Genomic DNA, 21,472 nt, shown 5'->3' with positions numbered 1-21,472 from the left:
GCCACTGCCAAGGACAAGGGCAGGCTGCAGCGTGTCATTCGGTCAGCTGAGAAGGTGATTGGCTGCAATCTGCCGCCGCTCCAGGACCTATACGCCACCAGGACTCTGAAGCGTGCTGGAAAGATTGTGGCTGACCCCTCCCACCCCGGACACAAGCTCTTTGAGCCACTCCCCTCTGGCAGGAGGATGAGGTCCATTAGGACCAAAACCTCATGCCACATAAACAGTTTTTTCCCCTCCGCCACTAGCCTTCTAAACAAGGCTCGGAATCCATCCTGACTCTCTCCACACCCCACCTCTGGCTCCTCATGCCACTGTACCTACTCTGCTGTAGCGTCCCTTTTCATTACTGTTTAACTTATTTTACTATTTATTTAAATTTATTTTATCGTTATTAATACGTACTGTGTGTATATGTTTATACTTATATTGTTTATATCTTTTTATCCTTCTTATATTTGTATGTGTGACATGCTCCAACAACACCATGACAAATTCCTCGTATGTGCAACGTACTTGGCAATAAAGCCCTTTCTGATTCTGATTCTGATTCCAGTTGTGTTTAGTGCATTTAACAGTCCTGTGGGAGCAGAGCAGCCTGTCAGTTATAATGAAAGGTGCTTCTGATACATAATTATCTCTGCTGTGTGCTTCTGTCAGACTGATCTCACCTTCCATCCAGGTCTTCAATGTCCTTGATGAACAAGCCTCCCTGGTGTTTGCATTGATTCTTGCATGCTTTAAGGCCATTGCTGGTCTTGTAAATGATGTAACATTTTCCGTCTTCTGGGTTTTTCTGGAAATTGACTCCATCTTTGAGTGAGCCGACTGCTTCAGCATCCAGTGAAAGCAACACCTTTGCTCGTTGAGAGGTTATTTTACCTAAATATTAGACCACACCAAGTACATATTAAATTTAAAGTAGAGTTGAAATGTAAGCAGAGAACCACCTTCCTTAGCGCAACTAAGTTCCATCTGTAATATTTTTGGCAAGCAACCATAAATGTCAACAACCCAGCCCTCTGATAACGCCTTAAACATTTCTCAATCAAACAGATGGTACATATTCTTATTACATGTACAAACAATTGTTTTTTGTCTTTGATAAATTGATTTTATATTTTATTAGCAGCTGTGCCTGTAAAAGAAACTCACTATATTGGGTTTTGGCGCATTAGTGTTTAAGAAGAGGAGGCATCACCCAGATGAAAGATCTTGTTATAATGGGATTCATGCTGTCAGTCGTTACCGCCCTAAAATGAATTACCTGTAAGTCAAACAAAGAGAACAAACTGGAAGATTGGGTGCAGCATCACACCAAGATTCAATCACAAGAACTCTCTGCTGAGGTAAGACGCGTGATAAATAAAGCTTAAAGTATAATTAAAGTTTAATTTTATAGACATCGTGAAAACTACATGTTGCCACTAACCTTTCTAATGTACATGTGTATACTTTTGAGGTACTTGTAATTGACTTTTACTACTTCCATTTGATGCTACTTTAAACAACTACATTTTACAAGGAAATAGTGTACATTGTACTCCAGTACATTTACTATGACTATTGTTACTGATACGTTGTTGATTAAGATTTACATCAGTTCATAAAACCATGCATTCAATTTGCATACATTCTTTATGAAAGTAAACGATGGGCTGATTTTCTACTTTACATACTTCTACTTCCACCACTTATCTATAGTAATAAATCATATTTTATTTGATTATATTTTGTATTAATCTGAATCTGTAATGTAACTAGTAACTATAATTCTGGAATAAATGTAGAGTAACAAGGTCAAAATCTAGTAGTTCATGGCTGGATGGTAAAATTGTGGATAAGTTGTTATATATATATATATATATATATATATATATACACACAAATATAAATCAACCATTGTGTCCCTGAGCAAGACACTTAACCCCTAGTTGCTCCAGAGGCGTGCAACCTCTGACATATAATAATATATAGCAATTGTAAGTCGCTTTGGATAAACGCGTCAGCTAAATAACATGTAATGTAATGTAAAATATATATATATATATATATATATATATATATATATGTAATGTTTGCCTATTTGGCATACCCAAATGGAATGTTTTTAAAATAGAACTGTGAGGCCAAAATACGTGTATGAGGCTTTCCATGTTTACTGTCCAACAAACTGGACGAACTACTGAGGAAGAAGATATCTCTACATCTGCTGTTTTGTGCTTGAGAGATATGTGGCTCGGTGAACTGATACCATACAACTGGCTGATTTCCAGCTGTTCAGAGCAGACGTGACATGGCTCTTTCCAGCAAATCAGAAGGCGGAGGAATCTGTTTTTACACTAAAGACCTTTAGTGTAAAAAAGTCTCTTTCTCTGTCAAGCACAAAACGGCAGATATATATATATATATATATATATATATATATATATATATATATATATATATATATATATAGTTTATATATATATATATATATATATATGTGTATATATATATATATATATATATATATATATATATATATATATATATATACACACACAAATATAAATCAACCATTGTGTCCCTGAGCAAGACACTTAACCCCTAGTTGCTCCAGAGGCGTGCAACCTCTGACATATAATAATATATAGCAATTGTAAGTCGCTTTGGATAAACGTGTCAGCTAAATAACATGTAATGTAATGTAAAATATATATATATATATATATATATATATATATATATATATATATATATGTAATGTTTGCCTATTTGGCATACCCAAATGGAATGTTTTTAAAATAGAACTGTGAGGCCAAAATACGTGTATGAGGCTTTCCATGTTTACTGTCCAACAAACTGGACGAACTACTGAGGAAGAAGATATCTCTACATCTGCTGTTTTGTGCTTGAGAGATATGTGGCTCGGTGAACTGATACCATACAACTGGCTGATTTCCAGCTGTTCAGAGCAGACGTGACATGCAAGCAAATCAGAAGGCGGAGGAATCTGTTTTTACACTAAAGACCTTTAGTGTAAAAAAGTCTCTTTCTCTGTCAAGCACAAAACGGCAGATGTAGAGAAATCTTCTTCCTCAACAGTAGCAGTAGTTCGTCCAATTTGTTGCACAGTAAACATGGAAAGCCTCATACATGCATTTTGGCCTTACAGTTCTATTGTAAAAATGTTTCCATCTGGGTATACCAAACATTACCTAAAAGGGCTGGATTTATTAACATACGTAATGTCTGGGAGTTCTATGTGAACTCATGAAAGCCATTACAGTACACTAGCTGTGTGGTCGTGCCAGGCTTTGGAGCAGCAAGCTGTGGGTCCAGAAGACTGAAGTTTTCTCCAGATTATATGGAAATCAAACTCTCCTTTACTAAAAAAGAAAGAAAAAAACACACACTGAAAAACGACTGACATGAAAAAGGAAAGAATTAGAACATTTTCATTGAAAAAAGAATGAGAATGCTTAAATAAATAAATATGTAATAATATAAATATTTTTTTTTCATAACTTTTTTCAGTATAATTAACTAATTGAACATCTTTGATCTTTGTAGTCAGAATGAAAACAGATATGTGTGGTACTTTTTAGGTCACCTTTGCAGAGTACGGCATCAGATTGCACAGTCCATAGGTTTGTAAAGATGTACATTATGTTGCACAGGGAAAATGAGAGGATCACCTGGTTATGAATCATAATGTTCAACGGTTAGGATACAATACAAATTTCCTGGGTGACTAGATTTAGCTTAGTCATTATAATTCTTATAACGGCTGACACACTATTTGTTTAGAGATTTCTCATTTTTGTAGCAATATAAGTAATATCCTTTAGTATAACAAGGTGTCAGTTACCCCATTGTTTTTGTATTCATTTTTTTAATCCAGTACTGGAGGAAGTGCTCACGGTGCTAAGCTGCATCCATTGATGAAGAATATCATGAAGGCCAGAGATTGTATTAGAAAGAAGTACAGCGCCATCTTCCTCTTTCTGGCTGTGGCTGTTTTAGTCCTTGTGCTACGTAACATGGAGGTCCTGGAGGTGAGAACTTGGTTTTAGTAGAAAAGTTAAAGGGTTGATCTTATTTGAAATGTTTAATTTTAGTCCATTTCACTGTATTGTTTTCAAATGTGTTCAATGTGTATATATTTTTGCTTTGTTTAGTTAATTAGCTTTAAGTGCATTAATCACCATCTCTCTGTAGACCCCCAGCCAGTTTCAGCATGAGGTGAACTCCACCATCATCGCCCCAAGAGTTTCCACTGACCCTGATGTGCATCGGAGCTTCTGCACCTTCCAGCCACTGTCCCCTAAGGACGCTGTGGAGGAACGCCTCCTACTAGACTCCATTGCTTGGCCTGAAACTCCACTATTGCCAGCTCCTCTTATCCTGGAGCAGACCAGTGACCCAGCTCACAGCACCTTCACCATTCTCCCAGGGAGGGGGGGAGGACAGTGGCACATAGGGGATCAGCTGGAGGTTAGGATCAATATGTCTGATTTCCAGGGCCGTCCCAAGAAGTCTGGGGGAGACTTGTTACTCGCCCGGCTGCACAACCAGAAGCTTGGTGCAGGTGTGGCTGGAGAGGTGGTGGATCATCTAAATGGCAGCTACTCTGCTGTATTCTCTTTACTCTGGGAAGGAGACGCGCAGGTTGAGGTGATGCTATAGACTATTTTTTTTTGTTATCTATCTTCTAACTGATTGTTTACTAAGACCCCTTAGTTACTCTTGCTATGTCTATTACATTTTATTTCTCGCACGGCATGTGCAATTTATAATGATACCTGTTGCAGATTTACCATTAGAATTTCAGAAACAATGGGACCTTTTCATTAGCTTTAGTGTTAGCTTTGTTGCACCTGTTAGGGCAGGACTAATGACAGCTTTATCATTCTTATTGCTAGAAAAGATTTCTGACCTAATAAATTTACATCTGAGCTGTGGCCCACCGTCAAAGTGAGCCAAGGACTAATCAGCCAGATTAACTGAAATCAACTGTGTAGGTGTTCAGAGTGGGTGTGGTCATGCTGTATTACTCCAGTAGCTCCCATTTGGTGCTAAAACAGTCTCATATCAATTAGAAACTTGTGACACACAACGCATAAATAAATGCAAAGTGATTTGTATCTGTAAATCTGTGTTGTATCTTCGCCTCTAATTTGTGACTTGAATCTGTTAAACAGTGCACAAATAAATGCAGAGCTATGGAAGTAAATCAGTTTCATTGGATTTTGAATTAAAAAGCCATTGAATTTCTAGCACTGAATATTTATGCAATGAAATTAGGTATCTGAATTTTTTGCCTCTGAATTTTACTCTTCAAATTTTCAACAACTAATTTTCACCTTTATTTTTCTAAGTTCATAAATTCAGAATAAAAAATTCAACGTAAAGAAATTCAATATAACAAATTCAGATGCAAAATGCAATGTTTAAAATTCAACAAATATATTTTGCCATTTATCTTATAATGGATAATTGTGTTTTGTTATTTAAACAAACGATTGAGGAAACAAACTTGTCCATGAGTCTATTGAGAGACTTCCAGCTGACAGCGAGCGAGCGATCCCGGCCACCACCAGCTGGCTGTCACGTCAGACTGGAGCGTCTCAAGTCCAACAACATCGGAGCAAATGTGCAATTCGCCATCAACTTTTGTAAAACTGTCCATATTCAAACTCTACACAGTTGATTTCTCGCATAAAAAAGTCTCAAAAGTGAATTTAGTGATGAAATAGCAGACTAAATATTTGTTGGCTTTTCAATGCATAAATATTGAGTGCTAGAAATTCAATGGCTTTTTAATTTCAAAATCCGATGAAACTGATTTACTTCCATACAGAGCGATTCGTATCTGTGTCCATTCCTCTAATAAATTCTCTTATTTCATCATTTGTAAATTAACTCAGTATTTTTCAATAGAAATATATTTGAAAACCTATTTGTGTGGATCCTTTTGAGACTGTTTTTCCACGCCCTGTGTTCCAAACAACTTGTGTCTCAAGTGACAAACCAGCGCTCTCCAGTAGATGGCGGTAATGCCAAAAAATAAAAATTTGTGGAAAGTATACAGCAATGATTTACAGATATAATCACTCCGCATTCATTTGTGTATTGCGTTAAGTCACAAATCACTTTGCATTTATATGTGCATTGTTTCACGAGTTTCAAATTGATACGAGACTGTTTTAGCACCATGCATTCTAAAGGACAAAAAAGGAACAAATACGCTGTCTGAAACCTTTTTCGTCAAAAAACCTGCTACCTGTGAGTGCCGATCGACGAAACTGTGTTTTTGTACGTAGACAAATAACAATCCAATCCAATCCAATCCACTTTATTTATATAGCACGATTTTAACAAACACAAGGTTTCCAAAGTGCTGCACAAAAAGATAAAACAGAAATAAGTAGAATAAATAAAATACAAAAACACAATACAAATATACAAGTATACACATAAGATCAACACTCTACCTGGTGTTAAAAAGCCAAAGAAAAGAGGTGGGTTTTAAGAAGATTTTTAAAATTAGACAAAGAGGAGGCCTGTCTAATGTGCAGAGGCAGTCCATTCCAAAGTTTTGCCAGCTGCCTTAACTTGAAAAAGCTAGACTTCATCACAGCTTTAATCTGGCTGTCAAATTTGAGGTCTGAGTCCACTTTTACCCCCAAATTTGTCACAATTGGCTTGCGATACTGTCCCAGAGAACCCAGATCAACTGGGTGGGGGTCACAGACGAGCCACCAAAGACCATGACTTCTGTCTTTTCTTCATTAAAATTTAGAAAATTTAAAGACATCCAAGCTTTAATGTCATGTAAACACTGTAGCAGTGGGTTAACAGAGTAAGAATCAGATTTTTTGAGGGGGACGTAGATCTGGCTGTCATCCGCATAGCAGTGAAAAGAAATGCCATGTTTCCTGAGAATGGAACCAAGTGGGAGTAGATATAGAGAAAATAAAAGAGGGCCAAGCACCGAGCCCTGTGGGACCCCACATGAGAGAGGAGCAGTGGAGGACACAGAGTCATCAAGGCCGACACAGAAAGTCCGATGTGACAGGTAGGACCTGAATCATTCCAGTGCTGTGTCACCGACGCCCACCCACTGCTCCAAACGAGCAATGAGGATGTCATGGTCCAGTGTAACAAATGCTGCAGTCAAATCTAAAAGTACAAGGATAACACAGTGACCAGAGTCAGTAGCTAAAAAGATATCATTAAAAACTCTTAAAAGCGCTGATTCTGTGCTGTGCAATGTTTTAAAACCAGATTGAAAAGTTTCAAGAATATTTTGTTCATTTAAAAAGTCCATGAGCTGGGAATATACAATCTTCTCTAAGATTTTAGAGAAGAAGGGCAATTTGGAGATAGGCCTAAAATTTGCCAAAATAGTAGGATCCAGCCGAGGCTTTTTTTAATAAAGGCAGCACAACTGCATGTTTAAGATTTACAGGGACTACTCCAGAGGAAAGACTGCTATTAATAACTGTGAGACAAGATGGCCAACAGTGGGAAAAACCTCCTTAATAAATCGAGGCGGGACAGTATCATCAGGAGAACCCGAGGGCTTCAGATGACCCACAATCTCCTGCACAAAAGGCAGGGTCACAGGCTCAAACGTGTCGAACACAGCAGGGCAGGGGACAAACACCGAAGGATCAGAAGCAGAAGGTGAAATAAGTGCTCTGGTAGAAGTGACTTTATTAATGAAGTAGTGAAGAAAATCCTCACACACAGCAGGAGAGGCCTCAATTAGTCTGTGATACATTTAGAGCCGAGTTGATAACTTTAAACAACACACAGGGTTTACAACAGTTTAGAAGAACAATATCAGAAAAATTATTTCTTTTTGCCTCTTTCACAGTGGATTGGTAATGACGCCAGCAATCCTTCAATATTTGAAAAGACACTTGCAATTTTTCCTTTTTCCACTTTCGCTCAGCTCTTCGATAATCCTGTCTGGCAGTGCGGGTTGTTTCATTCAGCCAAGGCTCTGATTTGGCTTTCTTCTGCCTGGTCTTTAATGGAGCCGCAATGTTTATAGCAGTTTGATAGGTGTCGAGAAACCATAAGTTAAGAGCCTCTGTATCCTCACACACAGACTCGGGAATGACGCAGATCTGGCTGAAAACTGTGGAGAAGTGAGCAGCAGTGGAAGGGTTAATAACTCGACATCTGCGAGTAGCAACGCAAGGTTTAACTGTGTGACAGCAAACAGCAGCTTCAAAAAGTACAGGCATATGATCCAAGAAAAAAGCGTCACAGACCACCAGGTTAAGAACAGGCAAACCATAAGATAAAACAAGATCAAGTGTATGACCATGTTCATGTGTAGGCCCAAGTACAGACTGTACGAGATTAAAAGAGTCAATGATGTTTAAAAAGTCTTGCACCAAAGGGTTTTCAGGGCAACACACATGAATATTACAATCTCCAACAATAAGGACCCGGTCATATTTGGGCATAATATCAGCCCAAAACACAGAAAATTCAGTTAAAAAGTCTGTTGTATTTGGGAGGCCGGTAGACCACAGCACACAGCACCGTGTGAGAATGCCCCAGCTCAAACAAACTGAATTCAAAGCTGGTGAAGAGGGATGACAGCGATAACGGTTTACATTTAAAGTCACTTTTAAAAACAGTCGCAATTCCTCCTCCACGGCCAGACGTTCGAGGAGAGTTAAAAAAAGCAGCACTCATCAGGTAAAAGTTCTGTGAAGACACTAGACTCATCAACACTCAGCCAGGTTTCGGAGATGAGAGGAAATCCAGTTCCCAGGATATGAAGAAATCCTTAAGGATAAATGATTTATTCGCAAGCGATCTGGCGTACATACAATATGCAAACATAATGATGACATAACCTAAGTAAATTCAAGAAAGGCACTTAAATACACAGTAAGAAAAGAAAGTAAAAAAATAACTAAAAAATACAGTAAAAGAGATTGAATTATTTTATTAATAATTTGGATAGACTCAAAATAATTCTGAAATTCAATTCTAAAGTGATTAAAAGCTGGATTTTTTTGTTTTGTGATGTATTGTTTTGTTTGTTATAATAATATAGAATTACATCTTTTACTTCTAATTTAATTACCTGAAATAGTAAAATTTTTTATACCGTTTTTTTATTTTTTATAAAGTATACCGACACTCCCAGAATAAATGTATAATAGTTTCTTCTTCAATTTTACAAAATTCACATGTATTGTCCACAGCCACAAATCTTGAAAAACAAATATTGTGCAAAATTTTATAATGTAATAATTTCAATTTATTGGGGAGGTTATATTTGGGTCTGACTTGATCCCGACTTGCTCTGATGTCATGCACACGTGGACAACGATTACCTCATTAGATCAAGGCAGATGCATGTTTTAGAGCCAGGCGCTGCAATTGCTTTCCATCGACTGCAAGACCCAGGGCATGATGGGAAATGCCTGGCTCTCGATTTCCTGGTTGAAAGACATGTTTCCCCGGAACGGTTTGAAACGGCTTTGAGATATGTTTTCTCTCGCTTGGTGGGTGTGTCTCTGTGTGGCAACTTAAAGATAACATTTCATGACAGTATTTTAAATCTGAGGGTTCACAAGGTTCAAAGAGGTCCTCACAAATCTCTCAATGTTCTATCGCCTCTGCAAAGCTCAAGTTGGAAAGTAAAAGGGCTAAACTGTTGAGGAGATGTGCTTTTTATATGTACTTTTAACACATCTTTTACATGTGCTTTTAACTCTGGTTCTCTATCTTCTCTATCTAGGTGACACTGGCTCACCCTAGTGAGGCTATCACAGTGCTGAAAAGGCTGAACAGTCAAGAACCGGACAGGATTGGCTTCAAGAGCCTCTTCCGCTCAGGCTCAATCTCTGAAACTACCATCTGTAACGTTTGCCTACGTCCAACCCAGCAGCCGCAGTGCAACCACACTGACCTCCGTACAGGCGAGCCTTGGTTCTGCTACAAGCCGAAGAACCTGAGCTGTGATGCCAGGATCAACCAGGCAATGACACACTACAAAGGAAACCTCAGGACCAACGAGGAGAAGCTCTTTCAAAGGTGAGGGAGCAGAGAGACAGGAGTGGCATTTTGAGTGACTTCTAATAAATACATACATCTCCTTGGTGGGAAGTTTCAAAAGTTTGTAACTACAGGCAGTTAAGATTGAATCTAAAGATAAGTAACATCACCGTCCCTTTTTGACCTGGTATTAAAATTTAATTTGAGTGATTGTATCACAAGTGGACAGCTCTAAGTACAAGATAAGGTGTAATACCCATAGGATGCATTGACAACGCCATCAGACCTGCTAAGACCACATTCAGAGGTGGTCTGGGACACATGTGCCCACATTCTTATAGCAATGTGTACCATTACATGGCTAACCTAACCTGGGCTCGTACCACAAAGAACACACAGCTAGCCTAGCTGTGTTTGCATTTAGCATAAGAATGAGACCTGTGCTTGCCTGGATGAGTGTATACTTTTCTACCTGAGAGGGGTTGTGCTGTGTTAAACTGACTCACCATGCCGCTGTTTTAATTCACGTTCCGGAGCCAGGCCTGATTGCTTCTGTGTCCTCGCCGTTGGGAGTGACCCCTCCTTTAGGGACTCGGCACGCCCTCTCTCCGTGGTGCTTGTGTATTAAGTCACCTCTTGTAGGGCACCACTTGAAAACATCAAGAAAAGGGAGCCAATTAAGTGACTTAAGTCTCATAAAGTATACTAAACTATCAATTTGGAGTTACTAGTGCAGTGCCTGTTTGGAACGGACCAATTGCTTGGTTCCCAGTTTATTTTTTCCACAACCTTCTCTCACTATAAGAGCTGTTCAATCAGGCGCAGCTGTGGCTGATCTAGAGATTCAGTGTGTCATTCTTTTTGTGTAGCCAGCACACATCCAGGTACATATATGACCCGGGCAGAGGGCTCAGCCTGCTAGGGAAGATGCTTCAGTGCGCAGAACAGACAGATAAATGTGCACGATTGCCAGCAACACAACATGCTGGAGAGCCCAAGTTCATCTACTGTGTGTTGAAAATGTATTTGGAGTTCGAACAACAAAACAAAAATAGCAGATGGAAATTATAAAAAAGCAATTGATTCTATAATCTAGATCGGGAGTTTACCGTAGCAGCAGCAGCAAACAACTGGAAACTTTTTTACAATTTTTGTCTGATATTTCACCACTAAATTCACTATTGAGACTTTTTTATGCAAGAAATTAACTGTGTAGAGCAGTGGTTCTCAACCGGGGGGGCGCGGACACTCTCCTGGGGGGGCGCGAGTAGGCTACACCACATCAACCACCAGGGGAGCACCAAAGCCATGCAGTCCATGGGATTGATTCGGCAGCTTTTGCTGTGTGCTCACCCTCGCCTGCTGAGCCTGAGGGCAATGTACTTACCAGGCGCACAGAAAGGGGTTGCAGATCTCCTGTCCCGCCAGCGCCCCCATCCGAGAGAATGGAGACTTCACCCAGAGATTGTACAAGCCAGCTGGCACAGGTACGGCGTGGCGGATGTGAATCTTTTTGCCTCCCAGGCAACGACACCCTGCCCCCTCTGGTTTTCTTTCGGGGAACCGAGTCCCCTAGGCCAGGATGCTCTGGCACACGCATAGCCCATGCAGCTGCTGTACACTTTCCCGCCTCTGCCATTAATATTGCCAACACTGGACAGGGTGTCTGCAGCGGGACACGAGATACTGCTAATAGCCCCCAGATGGCCAGGAAGAGTATGGTTTCCAGTGTTACACCAACTTCTACAGGGAGAGCCTTGGTGCCTTCCGGTTAGGTTATTGTCCCAGAAATTATTGCGATAAACAATAATATTGTCGTTCTGAGACCATTTTCATCTAATATAATGATAATGACATAATAATGCAGGTACACCTTTTCAAAGATCAATAAACTTTTATTTCTAAAGAATATTTAACACTGGAACTGGAAGACATTTTAAATATCCACAATATGTCTTTGATCTCCTTTAGTATGTCGTCTTTCACGCTGTTGTACAGTTGTGGAATTGCCGTTTGTGACCCGTATGTTCTCCCAGGTAATTCATACTGGCTGTCAAATGTTTGCAGCATTAGTCGAGTGTTTGTGATAGACTACAGACTCTGTACTGCATTTAACAATTATTTATTAAACACTAAATATTAAATTTAAATAATACATTATATCTACCTATTTCTATGTGACTATCTGCCACATGGCGAGTAAATGTTTGTACCAAAATAGTTCTGTTTTTCAGTCTTCATTTTGGCGAAGGTGCAGCTATACTTTCTTCTGCTCCTCTGCACGTCGGAACTTCGCGGTGGGGGGGGGGGCGACTCACAAGAGGGTTCACTCCTCGTTACGCTAAGGAACCGAGAGTGGTCCTCCAGTCTCTGGTAGAGAGAGCGAGAGCGAGAGCGAGCGAGCGAGAGAGAGAAGGAAAACAAACAAGCATGCAAATGGAAATTATCGCGGCCGGAACAATCGAGCTAATTTTTTTTATCGTGCGATTAATTGATTTATTGACTATCGCGACAGGCCTACTTCCGATGCGACGGGATCTCCTCTCACAGTTGGATGGCCAAATCTGGCACCCGAACCCATCTCGGCTGAAACTTTGGGTCTGGCCTCTGAAGGGCCGGATCCATTGATAGGGCTCTGTGAGCCAGCAGTCGTGCGGACTATTCACAGTTCTCGGGCACTCTCCACCAATGTGCTCTATACTAATAGGTGGAAGCTGTTTGCCAAGTGGTGCCGAGCTCAAAATTGGGAGCCAACCCAATGCTCCATACCGGGTATACTCAGTTTTCTCCAGTCACTCCTTGATCGGGGCCTCGCAGCCTCCACAATCAGGGTGTATATTGCCGCCATCTCATATATGCACAATAGAATGGAGGGCGTGACTGTTGGGTCCCACACTCTGGTGACCCGCTTCCTAAAGGGGGCTCAGCGATTGAGGCCTCCTCGGCGAAACCCAGTGCCCTCCTGGGACTTGCCCCTTGTTTTGCGTGCACTGTGCAAACCCCCGTTTGAACCCCTGGGGGGTATAGAGTTAAACTGGCTGTCCATGAAGACAGCCTTTCTCTTGGCCATTACATCAGCAAAGCGGGTAGGAGAGCTACATGCTCTTTCCATGAACGGAGAGTGTCTGCATTGGCATCCGGGGGGTACGGGAGTAACTTTATGGCCGAACCCCTCTTTTCTCCCAAAGACTTTTTCGTCCTCATACATCAACCATCCCCTTAGACTGGCAGCCTTTGAACCCCGAGATCGGGGGTCTGAACTAGGGTTGAGCATGGAGGATTCATGGAGACCGCCCAAATCCGGCAGTCTGACGCATTGTTTGTCTGTCATACAGGGCCAAGACGGGGCCTTGCCCTGTCCAAACAGCGGCTGTCGAGATGGATAGCCGAGACCATCGGCCATGCTTACAAGTGCAGTGGTCTTCCAAGCCGTTCTCATGTTCGGGGGCACTCCACCAGGAGTGTGTCTACATCGTGGGCAGTCCTGCGGGGTGTGCCCCTCTCTGACATTTGTGCAGCAGCTTCATGGGCCTCACCCTGCACATTTGCTAGATTCTACAGGGTTAATGTTGTACCGCATAACCCAGTGGCTGCAGCGGTACTTCCTACACCTTCGCAGCATCCCTAACAGGCAGGTAACAATTCCTCCTGACTTTGTTGATATTAGCCATCCAGGTGCTGAAAGCACCACCTCTGGCGGTCAGTAGAAACGAAATAGAACGATGGTTACGGATGTAACCGCGGTTCTATGAGTTTCGGATGACCGCCAGAGCCCGGCAGTCACTCGGAATTTCCACGAGAAGATTGCCAAGACGTCACTTCCTGGGTGGGCCTGCCCTTTGTGCATACACAGGGCATACGTCACCCAGGTCACAGGTGACTTTGTTGATACAAACACTCGACCTGCACATGCACATGCATGCACGTGCGATGGATATCCAGGTACTGAAAACACCGCCTCTGGCGGTCATCCGAAACTCATAGAACCGCGGTTACATTCGTAACCATCGTTTGTACTGTCAGTGAATAGCACAGAGTGAAAGTCAAGGTTTTCTTTATATCTAGTGACAATGATCATGTCGTTAGTTCAGAAAAGTACCGGTAAACTTATCTAGATCTAGAAATAGAAGGCATCATGCTAGCTATGGGCTTGCCAGTCCCACATATGAAATCCCCCAACGTTGTAAACACATTTTCGATTAGATATCTCACGTTTTGATGGTAGCCTACTAGCTCCAGTAACAACATATTTGCCTAGTGTTTATTTATTACTTGGACGGGGATGCTGTTTGGCTTTTCACAAGTTTATAGACAGCTAGCTAACGCTACGCTGATGTTTTGCTAACGTTAGCACAACAGCGTTAGCCTAGACAGCTAGGTAAATATTACGACTGCCTTCGGAGTTTCCTGTATCTGCGTGGGCAACAATACAGTCGTGGTTAGCTCGCCGAAACAACTGCCGATTGCCGAAGATGCTGGCTGCCTACGCAACGTTAGCTAATTCTGCTAGCATACGTACAGGCTAACTATAGCCAGTTAGCTTTGTGTGTAACGTAACAAAAACCCACCCATCTCGTAGGAGCGAAGCTTAACATTTTATTCAATAAAAGTATGGTAAAAAAGGAGCACTAACGCCACAGGTCTTATGTTGACAACGTGGATGCAGATATAGGAAACTCCGAAGGCAGTCGTAATATTTACCTAGCAGTCTAGCCTAACGCTGTTGCGCTAACGTTAGCAAACGTCGGGGTAGCTAGCTGTCTAAACTTGTGAAAAGCCGAACAGCATCCCCGTCCAAGCTGTGTTTCACTTTCCCTCCAATATTATTATAACAACACAACCAAATACATAAACGCGCTGCAAATATGAAACGATGCAAAAAGAAAAGCACGCAAACCCAGAAAACAGATGCAACAAAAAAACGCTGCATCCAGATTACACAACGGAAGTTCTCCAGACCTCTAGAGGGAGCAGCTAGTGGAACAGCTGGATTTTCGACCCCACCTGGAGAGAGCGCTCTGCCTTTTTATTAGAGTTGGGTATGGCTGCAGCCTGGAGAACTCCATAGACTGTATATTAAATTCATATTATTATTATTAATAATAACATAATATATTAATAATATACAGTCTCATGCCCTCCCGGCTGGTCATCCCCAAGCTTCGGCTTTTCAAAATAAAAGCTTGCGTCTGGTCCGCTATGTCTTTGTACTTTGGTGTGTTGGATGTTTGTGAACTCTTGATCCCTGTCAACCACTGTAGTATACACATAATAAAGACACATGGACTCGGTCAAGACCAAAAACCATATTTTGCAAGACCAGTGGCACAGACCGAGACCAAAGACAGTGAACCGAGACGGTGCTTTCATCTGTTGTCTCCCCAACGTGACGTAATGCAATGCATTGTGGGGGAAAAGAGAATCATTTCAAACCTCTGTAAAATAGTACTACTTTTACTTAAATGTTTATTACCAAGAAGCAAATTGCGCAAATTCATTAGAAAATAAACCCTCCAATATGGGCTTTAATGGGATATTTGCAACTGCAACATACCACAGACCTTGCGGCTCAAACCTCTCGATATACCGACGCGGTACATTGCCATTGCAAATATCCCAGTGCCCTAAAGGATTTTTGACAACCTCTGGTCCGTCTGGTTTTATTTTCTATAAAATCTTGTAAAACATCAACCCTATTGTCCAGAGTCAATGTATGAATATAATTTCTTTTCAGGAAAAACTGGGCTATTAGAATATTTGTGCTGCAGTGAGGTCACTTGAATGTTAAAAAGGTTGTAGGACCATACAAGACAAATAAATAAATAAAACAGAACATGAATCTCACAGATATATATTGATATCACACACACAGCAATGCCACACAAGCATTTGTGTTGTCTAAAACAGTTCTATATATTTGGAGTCTTCCAGTGCAAAAATAAACATATTGACCATTATAACTCATATAAAGGACAAACTATTTACATTTCTTACATACAGTGTATCAATCTTGGATTTAACAGTATGGATTAATTGCACAAAGACCCCGAAAAACTCTGGACTTCTAGGCTGGATACAAAACCTTCTGTAAGGGCTAGGAAGAAAACAAAAACATCAGCAGAAAGGGGCGACTGTTAGCTTGTAAGTTTCTACTAGTTATAATTATAAAATTATTAAGTTATGAATCTGAAGTGCCGTTTGGCGTCTTATACGACGCGCTCGACCTCATAAGTGGGAAAAAGGGCCCAAACTAGTCTACGTTGACTTTAGCGCCTCCTAATGGCCGATCTTTACCAAATTTGGTGCAGAGCCTCAGAGCGGCATGCCGAACAAGCATCACAAGTTTCGTGTTGATAGCATTTATACAAATTTCCCATTTAAATGCATTGAGTTATTGGCCAAAACAAATAAACATTGATTATAGCGCCGTCTTATGGCCAATCTTCGCCGTATTTGGTACAGAGCATTGTAGTGGGATGTTGAACAATGATATCAAGTTATTTGCTGATAACTTTTAATTTGGCCGAGATATATGTGTGTGTGGTAGCTAACTAGGAAAATTAGTTTGGTCGTCAAATGTGCATACTTTTATGTAGCAAAATTCTTTTAATAATTTTTGGTCAGGTCCATCTGGCGCTGCTACCTACCAGGTTTGGTGCAGATCTGTCGCACGGCCTAGGACAAGTTTGAAAAAGTTGGTTTTGCGCATTGCGCAATATTGCGAAAAAACTTCTTAGCAGAAATGGGCCGTGGCCTACACCATGTGATTCAGCTTAATTCAATGAACACGTGGATGTAAGGTTTTCTAATGTGCGATGTGTAATGTGGGCGTTATAGGCAAAAACACGTTTGACGTCATTATAGCGCCACCATGTGTAATTTTTGGTAAGTGAGGTCATTACCCCTCGGAGAGAAGAACGCGCCGAGTAGAATAGTATTTAAACTGTTTGGACAAAGGATTCGGGGCACAGTTTGCAGAGCTTTAAGAGCAAGGTAAACTGTTGCCCACAGCTGTTTACTAGCTAGTTGCTAACTTTGTTTGTCTGCTGATTAGAAATAGGTAGTACACAATTGGAGCTGATGAAGAAAACAGATGCCTGCTGCATCTTATAAAATATGTTGATGAAAGCAATAACACTAACCAAAATAATAAAGTTGCTGGGGTCACAAAATGCAGTGCAAGATTTTTGTCCAACTTTCTTGTAGTTCTGTTGATAATGTTGTGGTTTGTGTAAGATATACTGTATAATGCATGCTTTTCTGCAGTGGTGTCAACATGAAAGTGTACATACGGGCTTCAGGACCTGCCAGTGTCACCGTGTTGCCAAAAAAGGAAGGTAAATCATGATTTTTACTACTTTAACTGCCAATTATAATAATTCAATACTGAATTTGCTATGACAATGAAAGTAAAATAGGTAGAGAAAAAACTTTTGTAAAGAACCTAACACTTTATAAAAATAAAGGTATGGACAGGTTTTTCCAAATCTGGCTGAGGCATAAGTCCTTTAACCCTTGATATAAGGTGATAGTAAGATGAATTAGTAACTTATTAAAGCAGCCATATTATGCTCATTTTCAGGTTCATAATTGTATTTTAAGGTTGTACCAGAATAGGTTTACATGGTTTAATTTTCAAAAAACACCATATTTGTGTTGTACTGCAGTGCTCTCTGTCACTGCTGCAGATCCTCTTTTCAGCTGATCTCTGTTTTAGCTACAGAGTGAGACCTCTTTTCTTCTTCTTCTTCTGTACTATCTTTGATTGCACTGCACATGCGCAGTAGCTCAGATGTAGATCATGTCAGCTAGCTAGCTCCATAGACAGTAAAAGAAAGGCTGTTTCTACAACTTTGGTCAGTTACAAGGCAGGATTAGCTGGGAGACTTCTAAATGAGGGCGCACATGGAAGTAGTTCTTTTGTAGATTATGGTGAACTTGTGTGTGTTGTAGCAGTGCTTTGCTATTGAGGACGAGGTAGCATGCTAGCGTTAGCATTACCATGCTAACGCTACGAGCTAATGGTTGCGGTTAGCCTGCTTGTTTCGGCTTGTGACGTCACAAGCCGTGCCGATTTTGAACAGCTCACCCAGAGACTGAAGGCAGGACACATTCAGAAACTGTATCTCACTCTAAACAGCATGGATGGATTTTTTTCAAAGTTTGTATGTGTGTGGAAGCACCAGAGACACAACATAACACCCCAAATCCCAGAAAAAGTGATTTTTTCATAATATGGGCACTTTAAGTCTTAATGTGTTTTTGAAATCCTCATCCAAGGTTTTTAACATTGCAGATTGAAGCTGAGCGCTGACTTTTCCTTGTTTCTCTTTGGTCCACCAGCCTAAATAACCCCATCCCTATCCTTCATCCCTAGCCTTCATCTTCCTCTCAGGTCAACCACAGGTGGAGAGCAACATTGTCAAGGTTGGACCCTCTGGCTATTACTACCAGGGTGTTTGGCAAGCACTGGGTGGCACCACAGTTCGTCAATTCAACGTATCTGCTATAAGTCAGTGTCTGAAAGGCAAAGTGGTCCACATGCATGGGGACTCCACCATCAGGCAGTTTTTTGAATTCCTCAACGCAAGACTACCAGGTAGCTGACCCACAGGAATTTATGGCAACAGTTTGATTTTGTTCACACTGCAGCTGAATCTGTTCCCTCTGTAATACTTTTAGATCTTAAGGAGTTTGACCTGCACAGCCAGAGCCAAATTGGACCTTTCATGGCCTTGGACTATGCAAACAACATCTTGGTGAAATTCCGCTTCCATGGTCCTCCTATCCAGAGTGTTCATGTCTCAAACAGCAAGCTTCGTTACATTGCCAATGAAATAGATGGCTTAATTGGAGGCACTGACACTGTTGTAGTTTTTGGCATCTGGGCTCACTTTCGCACTTACCCCGTGCAGATCTACATCCGGCGGCTGCAGAGCATCCGCAGGGCGGTGGTGCAGCTGCTGGACAGGGCTCCTGGCACGCTGGTCGTCATCCGGACCGGGAACCCCAGAGACCTGTCGCTAATTAACAGCGACTGGCACTCGCTGCAGTGCTATAAGGTGCTCAGAACCATGTTCAAAGGACTAAACGTTCATCTGATCAATGCCTGGGAGATGGTCCTTGCCCACCACCTGCCGCACAACGTCCATCCACCACCTCCAATTATTAAGAATATGATTAACGTTCTCTTGTCCTACACGTGTCCTCAAAAGGGCGGCTAGATGTGTGTTTGTTGGGGGAGAGAAGTGGAGATACAAGCACACGCTCAGTTTACATCTTATCTTTTGTACATACATATATACATACATATATATACACATATACATACATATATATTTACATATACATACATTATGGCATGCCGTATAGGAAATTATATATGTAAAGTTTGAATATATTAAATGAACCTTGAATACATTGAATGAATGTCTATATATGAATATCTATCTCTCATATATATATATATATGAATATCTATCTCTCTCTCATATATATATATATATATATATATATATATATATATAAAGTCTGATTATACTGAATGAAAGTCTGAATATATTGAATGAATGTCTGAATAAATTGAATGAAAGTTGAAATGGAATCCAACGTCATTGTCTGCCACCATATTGTGTTTTCGTTGTGATTAATATTAAGTGTGACAGTATGAGTGAATCAGCAAGAAAACTAGTGTCAGCAATTTTGAGCAATGAAGAGATTATAAACACACTGGCGAATGCACATACCTGCCAAAACAATGGTAACGGTAACTGTAATGTTCTCTAGGGATGAGAGAGTACAGCATTATCTGTATCTGTTAACCATATGAATTATCTGTATCTGTACTCGGACTGGGCGGGGCCTAACCCGGAAGTGGGCGGGATTTAACCCAGAAGTGGGTCGGTTTGTCTTGAAATGGGCAGGGCTTTAACCAGTATGTTATTTTAAGCATGCAATTGTTAATTTATATGGGTTGATCAGAAATTGTTATATTTATTGCTGATTAGAAAACTATTTACATGACAGCATCGAGCTTCAGATCAATGGTTTTGATCACGATAAACTATATACAGAACAAGTTTACAATGAATACAACACATGCGGTTGCAATTATGAAGTAAAATGTAATGAACAAGAGTTTTCATACTCAACATAACTTTCTTTTTTTAACTTTTAATTTTTTTATGATCAGTGTGATTTGTGATGTGTGTGTGTGTGTGTGTGTGAGTAACAGAGAGACAGAGAGAGAAAGAGAGAGGGGGCGGGGGGAACTGTGTTCTACGGATCAAATAGTCCGACGCTGTTTTTCAGATCTGTTTAGAGCCAGCTGACGGTTTAAAAAAGAAAAAAAATCTCCAACAGGCAGAGTCGCATTCTACCAAGCACCACGTCTGAACAAACCCCACGTTTACCAGAACTCTACTGGTTAATAAGTAAGTACTACAAACCAAAGTAAAAAACAAACCTGAAGCTGAAGAAACCCTCAACGTTAACGGAAATGCCCCGCGAACCTGAGTGACTGAGGGAGAGACAGACAGAGAGAGCTGTTCTGTGTGAGTGAGCAGAGCAGGACACACACAGCAACACAATAAATCTGTGTGTGTGTAGGGGAGGGGCGCTGTGACTGACTAGCCTATCACAGAATGCAGACACAGTCAACTACCCAATGAGGATTTTTATTCAATCCGACCACAGATATTGACTCGTATTGCTCGTATAATACTCGTACTCGGCAAAAGTGCTTTATCCGTACCAGATACTCGTTTCAGCCGAGTATCTGGCTCAACTCTAAACTTCTTCATTGGGAGAACATTATTCACCTTTGGTCGTGGAAGACCGAATGAAAGGAACCTCTTTGGTCTGGCAGGTCCCTTTCATCAGGCTAACAACACGCCTTTCATTCAATATATTCAAACTTCACATATATAATAATATCCTAAATGGCATATTTTATATTTTTTTATATACAGTTGTGTTCAAAATAATAGTCCAAAATCACTAACCTCAAATCAATGTTTTCGGTAGAAGTGATATTTCTACATGGCAAATAATTTACTAGTAAGTGTTGTAGAGTCATAGAAAACCAACAGACCCAACAGTCATGACATGCATGCTGCTCATTCTGTGTAATTTAATCTGTAATTGAAAGGGGCATGTTCAAAATAAGTGTTGTGTTCAATTAGTGAGGTGATCGATTCTGTGAAGAAACAGGTGTCAATTATGGCCCATATTTAAGGAAGGAAGGAAGCAAATGTTGTGCATGCTGGTTATAGTGCATTTCACACTGAAATACTCAGAGCAATGTCTGGACTGACCCATTTTTCTGAGGAACAGCAGACTTTGATTAAAGAGTTGATTGGAGAAGGGTAAACATATAAAGAAGTGCAGAAAATGATAGGCTGCTCAGCCAAAATGATTTCAAATGCCTTGAAATGGCATCCAAAGCCTGAACGAC

At 40.7% G+C, this 21,472-nt stretch overlaps 1 protein-coding gene across 2 annotated transcripts; it reads left to right on the top strand.

Annotated features, from left to right (window-relative positions):
• The first annotated feature begins 1,227 nt into the window (after positions 1-1,227).
• LOC116054738 (NXPE family member 3-like) lies at positions 1,228-19,302 on the top strand. Of its 2 annotated transcripts, none has more exons than XM_035996085.1 (7): positions 1,228-1,349; positions 3,887-4,040; positions 4,204-4,659; positions 9,761-10,056; positions 17,284-17,354; positions 18,413-18,616; positions 18,700-19,302. In XM_035996085.1, the coding sequence occupies exons 2-7, from the start codon at positions 3,927-3,929 to the stop codon at positions 19,239-19,241; spliced, it is 1,683 nt and encodes a 560-aa protein (XP_035851978.1). In that variant the 5' UTR covers positions 1,228-1,349; positions 3,887-3,926; the 3' UTR covers positions 19,242-19,302. The 2 variants fall into 2 exon arrangements, with proteins under 2 accessions (XP_035851978.1, XP_035851977.1); XM_035996084.1 differs by having other exon boundaries at positions 1,229-1,349; positions 4,204-4,665; positions 9,767-10,056.
• Positions 19,303-21,472: the final 2,170 nt, after the last annotated feature.

The sequence above is a fragment of the Sander lucioperca genome, chromosome 20 (genome assembly GCF_008315115.2).
Source record: "Sander lucioperca isolate FBNREF2018 chromosome 20, SLUC_FBN_1.2, whole genome shotgun sequence".
NCBI classification, from domain to species: Eukaryota; Metazoa; Chordata; class Actinopteri; order Perciformes; family Percidae; genus Sander; species Sander lucioperca.
Note: the sequence above shows the minus strand (reverse complement) of the source record. Positions and strands in the feature narration are given on the sequence as shown.

Coding starts and splice junctions, on each gene's coding strand:
- LOC116054738 (XM_035996085.1), top strand. CDS start 3,927: ATGAAGAATATCATGAAGGCCAGAGATTGTATTAGAAAGAAGTACAGC. Junction 4,041..4,203: donor GTAACATGGAGGTCCTGGAG/GTGAGAACTTGG, acceptor ATCTCTCTGTAG/ACCCCCAGCCAGTTTCAGCA. Junction 4,660..9,760: donor AAGGAGACGCGCAGGTTGAG/GTGATGCTATAG, acceptor TTCTCTATCTAG/GTGACACTGGCTCACCCTAG.